The sequence below is a fragment of the Talpa occidentalis genome, unplaced genomic scaffold, assembly GCF_014898055.3.
Source record: "Talpa occidentalis isolate TD23 unplaced genomic scaffold, MPIMG_talOcc4v2.1 talOcc4.6, whole genome shotgun sequence".
NCBI classification, from domain to species: Eukaryota; Metazoa; Chordata; class Mammalia; order Eulipotyphla; family Talpidae; genus Talpa; species Talpa occidentalis.
This window is the reverse complement of record NW_023604972.1, coordinates 108584724-108603170: the sequence shown is the minus strand read 5'-3', so window position 1 is coordinate 108603170 and position 18447 is coordinate 108584724. Positions and strand designations below refer to the sequence as shown.

The window sequence follows — 18447 nt, the reverse complement described above, 5'->3', positions numbered from 1 at the left end:
AGCATAGAAAAAAAGAGGTTTACAATTAATTTTATAGCAAAGTGAACATTAAATAGTATTGCAAACATAAATTTGATATATCATGGTTAAATTCTCATCATTAGTGATGTTGATTTTACTTTTCTTTATAGGATTCCTCTAGCAGTGAAGTCTCTGACGACTCATCAAATGAGGTCAAAAGGAAAAAGCATAAGGAGTATGTCATTTTGTTCAGCTGATTACTTTCATATGAGGGAAATTTTAATGCTTTTGTACTTCTTCCTTTATGAAAACTTTTTGCCAAAAGTAGACTTTTATAAATTCTTGGCTTATTGTATTTTAGTAGGTTAATTTGAACCATTACTCCTTAATATTTGTCGCTCGCTAATGACCTGAGGTTTCTGTGCCACATGTTTATCTCCCCATATATTTTTAATTTCAAAGATCAACTTTTAATGATAATATCAAAAATTTTTATAACTTTGGTAACAGGAGTATAGAGACCAAAGAATGACCATGGATAATTCTCTTAGCATGTGTAACAGCTATTTTTTTTTTTTTTTTTTTTTTTTTTTTTTTGTGGGACCCTCGCTGGTGGCCGGGCATCAAACTGGCGCTGCAGAGGCCGCGGGCAGCCTCGCAACCCAGCGCTCAACGCAGTGCTCAACCGCTGGGCCACCAGGGGAGGCCCTGTAACAGCTATTCTTAATGTTGATCTGTATGTAGATTTTTTTTGCAATATTTATTTGTGTGTACAAGAACTGAGGTACAAGCTAGAGGTGAGGAGGGCTGGGAGGATTCACCAGAGAGAGTGGGAACAGAACAGGCAGATCTACCAAAATACACTGCTTAGGCAAGCAGTGGGCGAGACAGGAGAGGTCTGCTGTGCCATGTGAGTTAATTCCATGGCCAACCAGGGATTGAACTCGTGCTGCAGTGGCTGGCAATAGATTGATAGTGCTGTGTTTAACCCCTATGCCACCAGGAAGGCCCCCCATATGTAAAATTTACCTGTAGACCTCACTACAGTAATTTTCTAAAGATCTTAAAAAGTGTTGAGTACTGCAAATTCTCAATTCTGTGGATTGTCTCAGTTTTTTAAACTCTAATTTCTTCAGAAACATTGTTGCATTTGTCTTATGTTATTCTTCTGTTTATTTGTTTTTGATATTCTGTTCTTTGACTTTGGTGTATCATTTATCCCATTATGCATTTTATCTTATGTATCTTTAATATGAAGATAACTTACTAGTTTCTGATAATTTAGTCACTGTATCTGAATTTCTCATTCTATAATCTGGTGTTGCTATTAGTAGTGTTTGTGTGTGTTTGTGTTTGATCATCCTTTCCATCCTTCATGAATTTTACTATATCATGTTTTTCAACCATTTATGGTTATAATACTATATTATGGCCAAATTCATCAGTCTTTTTGTTTAAGTGCATTTTCAATTACTGTGTCTTAAATTGGTTATTTAATGTTTCATTGTGTTAGCAGTTTCTAATCTTATCATGGGGGCATACAAAGAACTATTTTAAAAGCAAGTAATTTGGAATGATGGCTAGCTTTCTTGGGTATAAAAATTTTTAATTTGTTATAAAAATTTCAAATGGAGACTTCATATATTCTGCCTGTTGCAATTTCTAATTTGCACATAATGAAAAATATTTCAAGATTATAAATTTGCTTTTCTATGATGTTATCATCACCAGATTATATGTGCTTACTGAATGTAACCCTTAATATAGCCAATATTGAGCAGTAGAACAGAAGCCGTAAATGAGACCGGAAACGTATAGGAACTTAATGTGTATCATTTGACGTTTATATTGCAGCAGGATATTAACATTTGCATCCATTATATTTCTGTCTACATGTTGATTTGAATTAAACAGACTAAAATAGGAATAAAGGTAATCATTGAATGTTGGATTAAATGGACTGATTTTTCATGTTTTTCACTGTAGTTTAAGTTTCCTAATGACTCTGTATTTTAAAAATCAGTTTTGAAGGAAATGCTTTTAAAAAATCAGTCTCGGGCCTCCCTGGTGGCTCAAGGGGTTAAGCACCACACTATAATAAAGCATTCCGCAGCCTCTGCAGCATGAATTCAATCCCTGGCCGGCCAGGGAGCAACCCACTTGGCGAAGCAGACCTCACCTATCTCACCCGCTGCTCCCCTCGTAGTGTATTTCAGTCTGCCTGCCTGTTCTACTCCCTACTTTGTTTCTGTTTCTGGTACTTCCTCTCACCCTCCTTCATCTCTGGCCTGTACCCAGCTCTTCTATGCATAAATAAATAAAAATTTAAAAAATAAATAAATAAAAATCAGTCTCTAGAAAATTAAAATGAAAGAAATTTAGAAACTTTTGAAATTAAATATAATAATTACAAGATTTCTAAAATTACATCCTGTCACTTGTAGCATGCTATGTTTTAATCCATAGTGAGGATAAAAATAACATTTACTAATTACCATCCATTGAGTTGTAACTAAATTATTGACAAAACTTGACTTATACCAAATCTATGAAGAATACTTTTAGCCTTTCTTATTTTACAGTAATTTATTTTTAGTTTGGTGAAAGCAACAATATTTTTGACATTACGTGGAATGTAATTTAGTTTTTATTTAATTATTTTTGTATTTTTAAATATGGAAATAGTAAATACAGATTTGCTATGTGCAATATAAATATAAATAAAGATACTTTCTATATTTTGTATACAGTGAAGATTGGCAGATGTCTGGGTCAGGATCCCCATCTCAATCTGGTTCAGACTCAGAATCTGAAGAAGAAAGAGAGAAAAGCAGTTGTGATGAGACAGAATCAGATTATGAACCAAAAAACAAAATTAAAAGCAGAAAACCTCAAAATAGGTAAGGGTACTATGTTCTCTGTTGCTGAAAAAGGTCGTGTACAGAAGGCATTCCTTCTTTTTGTATATGATTTCTCAGACCTTGTTATGCCAGTTTTTCCCTCTCATCTCCCCTAGATCTAAGTCAAAAAATGGAAAGAAGATTCTTGGACAAAAAAAGAGGCAGATTGATTCATCTGAAGATGATGATGATGAAGATTATGATAATGATAAAAGAAGTTCTCGTCGGCAAGCAACTGTCAATGTTAGCTATAAAGAAGATGAAGAAATGAAAACAGATTCAGATGACTTATTGGAAGTCTGTGGAGAGGATGTTCCTCAACCTGAAGAAGAGGAATTTGAAACAATAGAACGGTTTATGGATTGTCGGATTGGGAGAAAAGGAGGTATTTTATTTTTAAATCACTTATTTGTTTTTTCCCCACTAATACTTACTAAGGTAAAAAAAATATATTGAGATTATTTTAATTTTGAAAGTAGAAGAGGGTGGATTTTCTTCTATTTCACTTGTTTGCTATAACAATATACTTTTCTTAGCCTTAGTATTTTCTTCATAGAAAGTATCTACTTGACCTCACTTCACTGTTTTGATTACAAAAATTTTAATTTGTATATTTGAACTTTTTAGTTGCTCTGCATAAATAATAGTTGATATTTAGGTACTTTATATGTCACTGGTGGTGTCATTCTTTTAAAAAAAAACCTTTTCCTCTCAAATATGTAGATTTTCATTCATCTTGTAGTTTTTGTTTTTATTGAGATGTAATTGACATAAAGACTTTTAGGTAAGTTTAAGATATATTCAGCTTTACCACAGTAAGTACAGTTAACATCCATAATTTCCTATGGATACAATAAAAATAAGGTTTTCCCTTGTGATGAGAACTTTTGGGATTTACTGTCTTTTAAAACAACTTTTAATATCTCCATAAAACAGAGTTAACTATTGTCATGATGTTGCACATTACATTCCCACTTACGTATCTTCTAATTGTACATTTGTACATTTTGATAACTACCTTTATTTCATTCTCCCTACCCCTCTAACAACAAATCTGTTCTCCATTTCTATGAGTGTGGTTGTGTGTTCTTTTTCCTTTTTCTGCTTCATTTAGCATAATGTTCTCAGTGATGATCCATGTTACCACAAATGATATTTCCTTCCTTAGTTTTGGTTGTATTCTATTTCATCATTATATATGTTTTTCTTTCTCACGCACAAACACACAGATGTACAACCTTGTTTTCTTTATCCATTAAGTTATTGAGGGACACTTTTAAGTTGTTTCCGTATCTTTAGCTCTTGTAAATAATGCTGTGATGTACGTGTGGTTATCGGTATCTCTTTAACATAGTTATTTTGGCCATGCAATTTTTTTCTTAATTTTTATTGTTATAAGTATTGTAAAGAAGAGTATGTGTGTCTGTCTGTCTGTCTGTCTATCTGTCTGTCTATCTATCTGTCTGTCTATCTATCTATCTATCTATCTATCTATCTATCTATCTATCTATCTATCTATCTATCTATCTATATTTATGTTTTAAGCCTCGGTTACTTTTTAACAATACAGGATTTCTCCCCTCAGGTGCAGTCATCATAGTTTTCACATCACCAAAGTGCCCACAGTCCACTTGGCTTCCCCCTCCACCCCCTTCTCTACTCTCCACTCTCCTCCCCACTTCTTCCCTCCTAAATGCCTCAGATTTAAAGTCTGCTTTTAAGGGTCAGTCTTTGATCATTTGTTTGGTTTCTCTCTCTTCCACATATAAGTGAAACTTTCCAATATTTAATTTTCTCTTTCTGGTTCATTTCATTTAGAATGATCCCTTCCAGCTCCATTCATGTTGCTTCATATGGCATGAGTTTGTATATTTTTTGATCGCTAAATAGTATTTTATGCAGTTTTTTTGGTCATGTAATTTTTAAAATTATATTTAATTAGTTTTTAATTACTTATCTCCTAATCATCAGTTACTATAAGTTAATTGTGCTGGGTGTCTTTTGACCATTTTTCCCTTTTTTTAAATTTATTATGTCATTGTTCATTTTTAAACAATATTTGCTTTCCCCACCCCTTCAGGTGCAATCCCCATAGAGTTTCCTTCACCAGTGCATCCATGCACCATCACCTCAGTCCCCTGTGCTCCTCCCTCCCTCCCTCCCTCCCTCTGATCCCTCTCCCTTCTCCTCCCCTGCAGGATGTCTCTGATTTATAATTGTTTTTGCTTTGTTGTGTTTTGTACTATTGTTATTTTTTTACACTGATTGATGTCTTATTTGGCTCCCCTATATACCTGCTATAAGTGAAACCATCTGATATTTTTCTTTTTCCTTCTGGCTTATATCACTGAGCATAAGTCCTTCTAGTTCCATCCATGTTGCTGCGAATGGCATGAGTTTATCTTTCTTGATGGCTGAATAATATTCCATTGTGTATATATACCACATCTTCTTGATCCAGTCATCTATTTTTGGGCATTTGGGTTGTTTTCAGGTTTTACCTATTATAAATAGTACTGCAATAAACAGAGGGGTACAGGTGTTCTTTTGAATCAGTGTTTTTGTGTCCTTTGAGTAGATCCCTAGGAGTGGAATTGCTGGGTCACATGGTAGCTCCATTTTTAGTAGACTGAGGAACCTCCAGACAGCTTTCCATAGTGGTTGGACTAGTTTGCACTCCCCCAGCAATGTAGGAGAGCTCCTTTTTCACCACATCCTTGCCAACATTTGTTGTTGCTTGTTTTTTTGATATGTGCCATTCTTACTGGTGTAAGGTGGTATTTCAATGTGGTTTTGATTTGCATTTCCCTGATTGTGAGGGATGTTGAATATTTTTTCATATGCCTGTTGGCCATTTGCATTTCCTCTTTGGAGAAGTGTCTTTTAAGTTCTTCTGCCCATTTCTTGACTGGATAGATTATTTTGTTTTTGTGGAGTCCTGTGAGTTATTTGTCTATCTTTGTGATCAGTCCCTTATCAGTTGACTGGAGTGCAAAGATTTTTTTTTCCCCAATCAGTGGGGTGTCTCTCTGTTTTGGTTAATGTCTCTTTTGCTGTGCAGAAGCTTTTCAGTTTGATGTAATCCCAGGTGTTTATCTTTTCCTTGACTTTTTTTGCTTTGGGTAATGAGTCTTTAAAGATGTTATCGCGATGTGTATCTTATAGTGTTTTACCTATATTTTCTTCTATATATCTTATAGTTTCAGGTCTTATGTCCAGTTCTTTTATCCATTTTGAGTTGATTTTTGTGCATGGTGGAAGGTAGTAGTCTGGTTTCATTTTTTTGGTATGTGGTGGTCCACTTTTCCCAACACCATTTATTGAATAAACTGTGTTCCATTGCATATTCTTTACTCCTTTGTCAAAGATCAGTTGTCCATATAAGTATGGTTTTATTTCTGGGCACTCTATTCAGTTCCATTGGTCTGTGTGTCTGTTTCTGTTTCAATACCAAACTGTTTTAATTATTATGGCTTTGTAGTAAAGCTTGAAGTTTGGAAGTGTGATACCTCCTTTCTCCTTTGTTTTCATCAGTAGGGCTTTGGCTATTTGTGGTTTTTTTGCGGTTCAATATGAATTTCATCAGTATTTGTTCTATTTCTTTGAAGAATTTCATTGAGATTTTTATTGGAATAGAGTTGAATGTGTATATTGCTTTTGGTAGGATGGGCATTTTAATAATGTTAAGTCTTCCAATCCATGAGCAGGGGCTGTCTTTCCATTTCTTTGTGTCTTCTATTTTTTTTAACAGTGTTTTATAATTTTCTTTGTATAGGTCTTTCATCTCTTTTGTTAGGTTTATTCCCAAGTATTTGACTTTTTTTTTTTGTTTCAGTTATAAAAGGGATGGTTTTCTTGATTTCTTCTTCAGATCAATTGTGTATAGGAAGGCTACTGATTTTTGTATGTTGATTTTGTATCCTGCTAGTTTACTGAACTGGTTGATTATTTTGAGTAGTTTTTCTGTGGAGTTTTTAGGGTTCTCTATGTATATTATCATATCGTCTGCAAATAGTGATCGTTTTACTTCTTTTTTCCCTGTCTGGATTCCTTGTATGTCTTTCTCTTGTCTTACTGCCCTGGCTAGAACCTCCAGTATTATATTGAAGAGCAGTGATGAGAGTGGACATCCTTGTCTTGTTCCTGATCTTAAAGGGAAGGCCTTCAGCTTTTCACCATTGAGAATAATATTGGCGATGGGTTTGTCGTATATGGCTTTTATCATGTTATGTTCCTTCCATCCCAAGAATTTCAAGGGCTTTCATCATAAATGAGATGTTGGACTTTGTTGAATGCTTTCTCAGCATCTATTGATATGGTCATATGGTTTTTATTTTTCTTTTTGTTGATGTGTTGTATTACACTGATAGATTTTTGTATGTTGAACCATCCTTGTGCCCCTGGCATGAATCCCACTTGATTGTGGTATATTATCCCTTTGATGCATTGTTGGATTCTGTTGGCAAGGATTTTGTTTAGGACTTTTGCATCAGTGTTCATTAGGGAGATTGGCCTATAACTTTCTTTTTTGTGTGCTGTCTTTGTTTGTTTTTGGTATTAGTGTGATGTTGGCTTCATAGAACGTATTTGGTAGTATTCCTTCTTTTTCAATTTTTTGAAAGAGTTTGTGTAGGATGGCACTAATTCACTGCTGACCATTTGGTAGAATTCATTTGTGAAGCCATCTGGGGTGGGGCTTTTGTTTTTGGGGAGTGCTTTGATTACTGCCTCAATTTCACTGCTTGTAATTGGTCTGTTTAGGTATTCTGTTTCTTCTTTGTCCAACTTTGGATGATTATATCATTCTAGGAATTTGTCCATCTCTTCTAGGTTGTTGAATTTGTTTGCATATAAGTTTCATAGTAATCTCTGATTATTCTTTTGATTTCTACTGAGTCTGTTGTGATTTCTCCTCTTTCATTTATAATCCTATTTATATGTGTTTTCTCCCATTTTTACTTTGTGAGGCTGGCTAGAGGTTTGTCTATTTTGTTTATTTTTTCAAAGAACCAACTTTTGGTTTTATTTATCTTTTGGATTGTTTTTTTAATTTCTATTTTGTTTATTTCTGCTTTGATTTTTATTATTTCCTTTTTTCTGTTGGCTTTAGGGGTTGTTTTTGTTCTTTTTCTAGCTCTTTGAGATGTGAGATTAGGTTGTTTCTTTGCGTTCTTTCTTGTTTCTTGATGTGAGCCTGTATTGCAATATATTTTCCTCGTATTACTGCTTTTGCTGCATCCCACACATTCTGGAAAGTGGTGTCCTTCTTGTCGTTCAACTCAAAGTAGTTTTTAATTTCTTCTTTGATCTCCTCATTAGTCCAGTCATCTTTCAGTAGTGTGGATTTCAATCTCCATGAAGTGGGAGGGTTCCTTGTTTTCTCTTCAAGATTTATTTCTAGTTTGATGCCTTTATGATCGGAGAAGATAGTTGGAATGATTTTGATCTTCATGTATCTGTTGATGTTTGTCTTGTGACCCAGTATGTGATCGATTCTGGAGAATGATCCATGTGCGCTTCAGAAAAATGTGTACTCAGATTATTTTTTGGGTGCAGTATCCTATAGATGTCTATTAAGTCTGTGAGTTCTATGTCTTTATTTAGGGCTCTAGTGTCTTTATTTTTTTTTTTGTCTCGTTAATCTGTGCATTGGTGAGAGTGGAGTGTTGAAGTCTCCCGCTATATATGTATTTTCTTTAATGTCCATTTTCAGAGCTGATAATAACTGTAATATATTTTGGTGCTCCTTCATTTGGTGAGTATATGTTGATGGTGTTATATCTTCCTGATGTATTGTCCCCTTGATCATAATGTAGTGTCCGTCTATGTCTCTTTACTTTTTTTAATTTGAAGTCTTATTTCATCTAATATAAGTACAGCTGTTCCTGCCTTCTTTTTTGGTCCGCTTGCTTGTAGGATTGTTTTCCAACCTTTTACTTTCAGTCTGTGTTTATCTTTTGTGGTTAAATGTGTTTCCTGGAGACAGCAGAAGGATGGATTTTGTTTTTTAATCCAGCATGCTACTCTGTGTCTTTTTTATTGCTGAGTTTAATCCATTTACATTTAGAGTTAATATTGATATGTTGGCATCTGTATTTGCCATTTTTTTGTCTTTGTGATTTTATACCTCACTTTATTCTGTTCTTCTTGATCATTCCTCTGTTGGTTTTGGCTTTAGGACTTCATGTAGAATTTTTTGGAGTGGGGGTTTAGTTGTAATGAATTTCTGCAGTTTTTGTTTGTCTGAGAAGGTCCATATTTTTCCTTCATAGAGGAAGGAGAGCTTTGCAGGGTAAATTATTCTTGGTTGGCATTTGCTGTCTTGAAGTTTGTTGAATATGTTACTCCATTCTCTTCTTGCCCATAGTGTTTCTTCAGAGAAGTGTGATGTTAACCTGATTGATTTTCCCTTATAAGTTACCTGTTTCTTCCCCCTAGCCAGTTTCATTATTTTTTCTTTGTCTTGGACTCTTGCAAGCTTTACTATCATGTGTCTTGCTGTAGTTTTCTTTTCATTGTGGTAATTGGGTGGTATTCTCCCTTCTTTATGTGTATATTCATCTCCTTTTTCATGCATGGGAAGTTTTCTTCAATTATCTCCTTGAATAATTTCTCAGATCCTTTGTCTCTCTCCTCTCCTTCTGGAATGCCTATAACTCATATTTCCTCTCTTCATGGAATCTGATAAATTGGCTCAGGGTATTCTCATTCTTCTTCCTTTGCACTTTTCTCTCTTTCTCTTTTGGTTCTTTTTATTTCTGTATATTCAAGAGAACTGATCCATTTTCCCATTTCCTCAGTTCTGTTTTCAGTGGTTTTCCAAGAGCTCTTTGTCTCCTCCAGTAATCTTTTAGTCTCCTCCTTTTCTTTTATTTCCTTTCTTAAGGTCTCATTTTCCTTCTTCAGTTCATTGTTTATTTCATCTCATTATACTTTTTAATCATGATGATTATTAATTCTCTATCTGACAGGCAGAGAATTTCTTCCATGTCGTTGATGGTGTGTTCTGGTGTCTGATTTTCTTTTTGTGGTGTGTCCTTCTCTTGCAGGCTTGCTTGGTTATTTGAATTTTTCCTTCTTCCTGCTGTCTGCTTTCTAACCCTTTGCACTCCTCTGTCCCCTCTCAGGGGACATCGGAATTCTAGCATATCACTCGGATGTCCCCTCTCAGGGGACATTGCAATTTATTAGTGATTACGGGGAATTGAGTTATTTCAACGCAACTTTTTGAGACATGCGTGTTTCCCTGAAGTTTTATCTTGAAATGGCACAAGAAATTAAATCAAAATATCGTAAAATTACTAAGATATATACAAGAAATGTCAGCGGGTTTTGTGTTGGACGAGAATGTGAGATGCGTGCTCACGACGGTCCGAGCACTTCGCGACGGATAAGGGGAGTTTGTAGAAGAAAGGTCGGTTTTCGAACATAGTGCGCACTGTATAGTGAGATATATAATTACAAATAAACAAGTCTACATCTGGAGGAAAAGATTTTCAAAGCTGAGCTCATTTTGGTTTGAAGCTTCGAGCAGTGCACATAGATCTAACGAGGAGAAAATCGGAAAAGTGATTCTTTTCTTAGTGAATAAATTGTTTGGTGAAAGCTATTTTGGTAAATATCATCTTGTCAGTTAGTAATAACAATTAGAAATTTTCAACCCATGCATTTACTCATATTTTTTATTAGAACAATGGCAAAGTGTCCAACCACGAATGAGTCTCATGACACAAGTAGTAGTGAAGATGAGCTCCAGATAGACCTCTATACAGACATGTCAAACATGCACTAATCAGCCTGCAATGCATATTGGGGAGTGTTACAAAACTTATCATACTGTACAAAATTATAAACAATAAAATATTGTTTTTTTTTGCAAATATACATTCCTCAATGTCACCCAATTCATATAAGTCCAATATCATTATAATACGTTACTTGGTTCCAAAATTATACTAAATAATATGAGGGTCTGTAAATGCACGTTTCCCCCGCAAAGTAGCATCGAGTACCTGGTAGCCAGTGTCCAGAATGGTTCGGAGTGCAAAGGGCTAATTTGTTCTATGCGTTAGGACATTGTGTCACTGATGTTGGCCAGCATCTCTTTGGATTGCTCCTTCAGGGGTGTCGGAAACTGTTTACCAGACTGAGACCAGCACTGGTAGACCAAAACTCGACCAGGGTGTTGATGCTGTGGCTGTGTTGCTGGTCACTGTCTCTTCAAGTTTCCCTCCCTCTGTATTTACTCAGTTCCAGCAGGGAATCAGTTAGTTGGTGATTTTGCTCTGGTCACTAGGTGGCTCTAGAGACCTGTACTTGCTGACCTGTTCTTTTTCCCAGTAGTTCTCTGAGAAAGGGAGAGGGGAGGGGAGCATATCGACACAGGGGCCATTGCACATGCTGGGTGCTGTGTCTGCCCCGTGTTCACCTGGTGCTATGCCCGCGGCTGTGTGTATCCCGTGCCCTGAATTCTACTCTCTAGTTCTCAACCTCAGGGTCTCAGATATAAAACGACGGCTCTCACCTTGTGCAGTGCCTGCTGTTATGGTGCGTCCCACGCCCCGAATCCTGTGCCTAGCTCTCAGTTCCAGAGTGGGGTCTTGTTCCACGCCTTGTTTCCCTTCTTTCCCCTATTTACGTGGCCTACTCCCTCTCAGGGCCTGAGGTGGTTTAGGAAACCCTGGCTTCCAGCTATTAGGAAGTTGGTGATTTTGTTCTGATCACTAGGTGGCACCAGAGATCTTTCATAGTATCCTTCCAAAGCTGTGCTTTTTCCCGTGGGTCTCCGCGGAACTGAGTCGGGGTGGCGTGGAATGGCTCAGTGGTGTGGGGTGCTGTGTCTGCCCTGTGCCGCGTGTCGTGGGGATCCCACCTCCCGAATTTTGTGCCCCGGGTCTCAGTTCCGAAGCCCTCAGGTCTGGGATGCGGGTGGTAGACCACTTCAGTGTCCGCAAAAATGGCGCCTTTTGCACCCTGCTCGCGTCCTCGAGCGCCTGGTTTTTGATTACTCAGTGAGGATTACTCAGTGAGGCTCGTTCACCTCAGTGACGGTTCCCACATGTCTCCCCACAAACCTGGGCATCCCCGACCCCGTATGCCACACAAGTTTACCGGCTGGCCTTGGGCTATTTGTAGGTCTCTCCTTGGAGTCCTTATCTTCCTCTAATGGCTCCTGGAACCGTTTGGTTTGCCTCACTCCATGGCGATTCCCTCAGGGTTCTCCACAGTTCCCGTTGGCGGGTTGCGGTGCCTGCAATAGTTCCTTTCCACTCACAGTCCCGCTTGATATGTAGTTTGTTCTCGTTCTGTTTTTGACTTTTTTTAGTTGAAAGGAAATGACAAAATTACATGAAATTTCTTGTATTTTCTTTATTAGCTACTGGTGCTACTACAACCATCTATGCGGTTGAAGCAGATGGTGACCCTAATTCAGGATTTGAAAAAAACAAAGAACCTGGAGAGATCCAGTATTTAATTAAATGGAAAGGATGGTCCCATATTCACAACACTTGGGAGACAGAAGAAACCCTTAAACAGCAGAATGTTAGAGGAATGAAAAAATTGGATAATTATAAGAAAAAAGACCAGGAAACAAAGAGATGGTAAATATGCTTTATATTATAGTTCAAAGATTATTACAAGACTTTTTTGTTAAGGGATACATAATGAAGAATGAAATGATAACCAAAAATAACTATATAGGCTTCTTTGATTTTCACCTCCAAGTAAAACTTCTAGGAATAGCCAGCCTGTCAGACTTTCTCCATCATAACAACTCACCAACTCCCTGGTGGCACGGGGCTTAAGTCTCAGCACTGTCACGCTAGTAACCACTGTGGCTTGAGTTCAATCTCAGGCTAAGGAGCTAACAACCCACATGGCACAGCAGACCTCTCCTGTCTCGCCCACTGCTTCCCTCAGCAGTGTATTTCAGTGGATCCACCTGTTCTGCTCCCCACTCTGTCTCTGGTGAATCCCCTCACCCCCTGTACCTCTGGCCTATACCCCAGTTCTTATATGCATAAATAAATCTTAAAAAAACAACCAACCAATTACTTAGAATGTCTATAAATTACAGATTTTAAAGTAAAGAATTAGTGATGCTTAATCATTTTTTTAAATTGGAATAACATTATATTGTAACAGCTAAAATTGCAGATGTTCATTGAGAATCATCATGTGTCTGTACATTAATGTTCTTTTTTTATAACGTTTTTATTTTATTTATTTAATTTTTTAGATTATTTATTTATACAAGCACTGGGTACAGTCAGACGCGCAGGAGGGTGAGAGAATTCACCAGAGCCAGAGCAGGGAGCAGAGCAGGCAGAAGGACCAAAGTACACTGCTGGGGGGAGCAGCGGGCGGCAGGAGAGGTCTGCGCGCCATGTGGGACCCTCCGGTGGCCAGGGAGCAGCTGGGGATCAAACCGGCGCTGTAGAGACTGCGGGCAGCTTCGCAACCCAGCGCTCAACCGCTGCGCCACCAGGGAGGCCCCATGTGTCTGTACATTAAGCTCACTGCTGAAAGTCCAAATTGATCCTTCACCATACTGTTACCGTTTTCCCTACTTAACTACTTCTCTTCCCCCTTTTCTTCTGGTAACTGCTACATTTTTCAGATTTGGCTTACTTGAAGTTTTGTGCCATAAATATTGTTTGGGAGCATTGGATTGTTTAGAGAAGATTTTGAAATCTATTCCTGAATTAATTGTCTTTCAGGTTAAAAAATGCTTCTCCAGAAGATGTGGAATATTATAATTGTCAGCAAGAACTTACAGATGATCTGCATAAACAGTATCAAATAGTGGAGCGAATAATTGGTTAGTAATAAATGATTTTAATTAAACTTTTAACCTTTTTTACATTTGAAATGATGAAGAAAAAAATTTAAACTTCTTTCACACCAAATACAGTAACTTGTACTTGCTATAATATTGTAAACCAGGTAATTTTTACTTGTGTAGCTTTTGCTAAGAATCATGCTTCAGGTAAGGTTAAATGTAAAATAAATATATGATTTTATGTTGCAGCTCATTCCAATCAGAAGTCAGCAGCTGGTTATCCTGATTATTACTGCAAATGGCAGGGCCTTCCATACTCAGAATGCAGCTGGGAAGATGGAGCTCTTATTTCCAAAAAGTTTCAGGCATGCATAGATGAGTATTTTAGCAGGAATCAATCAAAAACTACCCCTTTTAAAGATTGCAAAGTGAGTATTTAGCATTTTTAATTATTGAAATGTATTTATGCTTTATAAATATTATAAGCCTAAATAGAGAGCTGGATCTTGATTTCCCTCTTGGGGGTACAGGAGAGAGCTGCTTGGTTAGTATGTAGAAGGAGTTGTATTCCTATAATTACTATGTGATTTTAGATGTGGCATTTTCTTTTAGCCTTGGTGAGTGAAACTTTTAGAATGATGATAAGTTAGTGGTGGCATTGTGGGGAATGGGTTAGTAAGACCAAATAAGGAAAATTCCTTGGAATCTAGTTGTACATTTCTGGTGTTTCTTTGAACATAGAAAAGTAAAAGAGGGATGTACCCATAAGAAAATAACCAGGACTACCTGAGATCTTTGTACTTGAAAGTTACTGGAGTAATGGGAGTCGATGTACTTAGTTTCTTTTCTTATTGGAAGATTGAATTAAATTCATGATGATAATGTAGAAATCAGAAATCAGATGGGAAGTTAAGCCAGTTTTATGATTTATTTTGGGGAGCACTACTTAAATGGATGAATTTAACATGCCTTTTGAGTCATGGAATGTCTGAGCTTGATGATTTAAGGTAAAAATTCAAAACATGGTAAAAACTGAGGTAGTCATCTTTTATTATTTCTTACATTCAGTAATTGAGCATATTAACTAACATTTATTTTCTTAAAGGTATTAAAACAAAGGCCAAGATTTGTAGCTCTGAAGAAGCAGCCATCCTATATTGGAGGACATGAAGGTTTAGAATTAAGAGATTATCAACTAAATGGTTTAAATTGGCTTGCTCATTCTTGGTGCAAGTAAGTATATTTTGAATTATCTCTTTGAGAGAGTAAGTTTACAAATACAGGATTTGGAAAAGATTTCCATCAACAAAGCCTAAATCCTTTTGATGTTTGATGTTATGTAAACAATCCTTATGCTAATGAGAAACTCCATGAGATTAACCTGTTTGCAGTACCTACATGAGTTTTTATTATTTTATTAAGTTAAAATCAAATTGTATATATACTCTTATCCCATATTAGCCCTTGACTATTTCTCTTTCCTCCTAGTTACTTCTCATACCCATTTATGCCTCTAGTATTTTTCATCTTGCCTGTGTTTCCCACTCTGTTCTTGTCAACGTAGGTGACTCTTAAGGTGCAGGGTTTTTTTTTTAGCTTTATAGTAGTATAATTTTTCCTGCTATATGTTCTTCCTGAGTACTTTTTATTCATTTAATATATCTGGTCTGTTTTAGTAGATGGGTTATGTTCTTAGCTACATAATTGATTAAAGCTAAGACAGTCAATCTTTATGACTCTTCTGATTTAAAATGGTAAACTTCCTCTTTTCTTATATGTATTTCTTATAAATAATAAATGTGGTGTATTGTGTATAATACCTATCAGATTAATTTTAACTTCATAATAACTTATATATGAGTTATATAAAAGTTTCATTGTCAATTTGAATATAGCATATATGATCTTTGAACTTAAAAAAATTAAGTGTAATTGACACTATTAACAGTTTAAGATTTCATAAATGAAATCATGTTGTCTTTTTCTCAGTGGTGTATTTTATTTAGCATAATGCTTTAAAGACTTCTGTGTTGTTTCAAATGATAAGATTTCATTCTGTTTTATAACTGTAGTATTCCATTATACTACGTGTGTGTGTGTGTGTGTGTATTCCATGTATACCACATCTTTATCCATTCATATATTGATTCTTAGCTTGTTTCCATATTTTGGCCATTGTAGTGATAATGGAGTATATATATCTTTTTGAACTAATCTTTGTTTTCTGATTTTTGTTTTTAATTTTGTAGAGGAAATAGTTGCATACTTGCTGATGAAATGGGCCTTGGAAAAACAATACAGACGATCTCATTTCTGAACTATTTGTTTCATGAACATCAATTATATGGACCTTTTCTATTAGTTGTACCGCTTTCTACTCTCACTTCCTGGCAAAGGGAAATTCAGACCTGGGCTTCCCAAATGAATGCTGTGGTTTATTTAGGTGACATTAACAGCAGAAACATGGTAAGTTGTCTCTTCAGATTTAGAAATGTAGACATACTTACCTTTGAGGACAAGTGGTTTATTTACCTTTATAGTTTTAGTTTCTATTTCTGATGTAGAACTTGTCACAAAGTGCTCAAAACATGTTTAGCGTAAACATGAAATAAAATGTTTAATATTTAAACATGTAATGAAAATCAGTTTTTGGTTAGTGTCATTTCATATATCTTAGCTATTTTTCTTGTAGAAGGTTTCAAGTATACATAAAGGCAGACAGGAAAGTAAACTAAATCTGCATGTGCCCATCTCCAACTTCACGGTTTTAACACTCACTGCAACTTTCCTTTCACCTGTGTGTCTAAATGCTGTTCTCCTCCCAATTACTACATCTCCCAAGTATATTTGATCCATGAATGTTATGTTGTTAAATGAATGAATTACTTGTGTTTTGTTAAATAAGAATTTCTTTTAATGAAAGTTGTGTATTGAAAGCCTATCTATATTTTACTTATGATAAGGACTATATAAAAACTACAATTTATTACATGAACATAGAGATATAGTTATTTGTGTATTTTTGATGGATTTTATTTTAGATGTTCAAGTAAAAGTATACTTTTCTTGATGTTTGTCTTAAAATTATCTTTAAAATTTCTTAATAGATAAGAACTCATGAATGGATGCATCCCCAGACCAAACGGTTAAAATTTAATATACTGTTAACAACTTATGAAATTTTATTGAAGGATAAGGTGTGTATTATCTATGTTTTTCTGTTTGTTTTTCCATTACCCTACATTGTGGACAGGATGAAAAGATAATTTAAAATGAGGGTCAGAAAACTACAAATTTGACTTATTTTTTAATGACCTGGAATAAGAATGATTTTAATATTTTTACAGGCTTGTAAGAAAAGCTAAAGAAAATGTAATAGAGACCACCACACATTTTTTCTGCAAAGTCTAAAATATTTACAGTCTTGTTCTTCACAGAAAAAGTTTGGTAATTTCGTACTTAAATGAAACCTGTTTGGTATAGTGCCCACTAATTTGTAGACCTTTAAAGAGGAGGAAGAGGGGGCTCCCTTGGGTACAGGGGTTAAGTCTCGGCACTGTGAAGCTATCTGCAGCCAATGCAGCATTAGATCCCCAGCCAGGGAGCTACCCACATGGTACCGCAGACCTCTCCTGTCTTGCCCGCTACTCCCCTCATCAGCGTATTTCAGTAGATCTGCGTGTCCTGCTCCCTGCTCTGTCTTTAGTGATTCCTCTTACCCCCCAACACCTCTGGTCTGTACCCCAGCTCTTGTAGGCATAAATAAATCTTTAAAAAAAAATTTTAAAATTTAAAAAAAAAAGAGGAGGAAAAGATCTAATAGGGTTAAGTGCTGTGTTCAATGCTTTGTAACTGTTATACTTAATTCTTAACAGTTAATATCTCAATTCTTGTATAAGATATGCCAGCAAAGAAAAAACTCAAGTCTTAAGGAGGTTAATAAACTTGCATAATAAGGTCACACAGCTATTAAAGTTGCAAGAAGAATTATACCTTACTCTGTTTTAGGCCTGAGACCTAAGTTTTTGTGTAGAGATCTGCAGGTCATAAACATCATACAATGAGTTATACTTACCCTTGGAATAAGACACTATTCTAAATTTGGGTCATATTTTCTCCAAATTGACTAATAGAGGCTTTTGTTGTGCCTGAGCATTTTGTAAAATTTTTAAATGGTATTTTTTTATTCCTTTACTTTCAATATGTAAACTAATAAAAGCGTTCACTTTATATTATGTTCTGTTTTTTAATGGCTAAGTTAGTCATGGAAGAAACTATTTTGCCTCTTGATTTACTTGGTTTGAGGACACCAATAGAAATAGCTATTTTTTTTAAATTAGAAATTTGTTTGATTTCAATTTGCTTCATCTTAATTGCGTTCTGATTTTTGTTTAAAATATTAACTGTGTTTTGTTTATTTTAAGGCATTCCTTGGAGGTTTAAATTGGGCATTCATAGGTGTAGATGAAGCGCACAGATTAAAGAATGATGATTCTCTTCTGTATAAAACTTTAATAGACTTTAAGTCCAATCACCGCCTCCTTATCACTGGAACTCCTCTACAGAACTCCCTAAAAGAGCTCTGGTCTTTGCTACATTTCATTATGCCAGAAAAGTAAGATAAGTTTGATTTTAATCTTAGTTTTTTGTGCTAAATTTAGGACAATAATTCATATAAATAATAAGGTCAGTAAGAGGTTTTGTTGCTTTAAAACATTGGACCACAGATTGTTAAAAAGGGGGAAAAAGGAAACAGACTGGGGTATTTCAATTTGTATTGCTATTTTAGTTTTTCAATTTTGT

General features: G+C 35.7%; 1 protein-coding gene across 3 annotated transcripts in view; it reads left to right on the top strand.

Moving 5' to 3' along the window:
• The window catches only part of CHD1 (chromodomain helicase DNA binding protein 1), an 85386-nt gene that overhangs the window by 27190 nt on the left and 39749 nt on the right, over positions 1 to 18447 (top strand). For all 3 annotated transcript variants that reach the window (XM_054688277.1, XM_054688276.1, XM_037530372.2), the window contains exons 5-14: positions 132 to 196; positions 2712 to 2861; positions 2978 to 3246; positions 12238 to 12463; positions 13583 to 13683; positions 13894 to 14072; positions 14750 to 14877; positions 15894 to 16110; positions 16752 to 16841; positions 18069 to 18259. In XM_054688277.1, the coding sequence (XP_054544252.1) occupies positions 132 to 196; positions 2712 to 2861; positions 2978 to 3246; positions 12238 to 12463; positions 13583 to 13683; positions 13894 to 14072; positions 14750 to 14877; positions 15894 to 16110; positions 16752 to 16841; positions 18069 to 18259 (1616 nt within the window). The remainder of the gene's footprint in view (positions 1 to 131; positions 197 to 2711; positions 2862 to 2977; positions 3247 to 12237; positions 12464 to 13582; positions 13684 to 13893; positions 14073 to 14749; positions 14878 to 15893; positions 16111 to 16751; positions 16842 to 18068; positions 18260 to 18447) is intronic.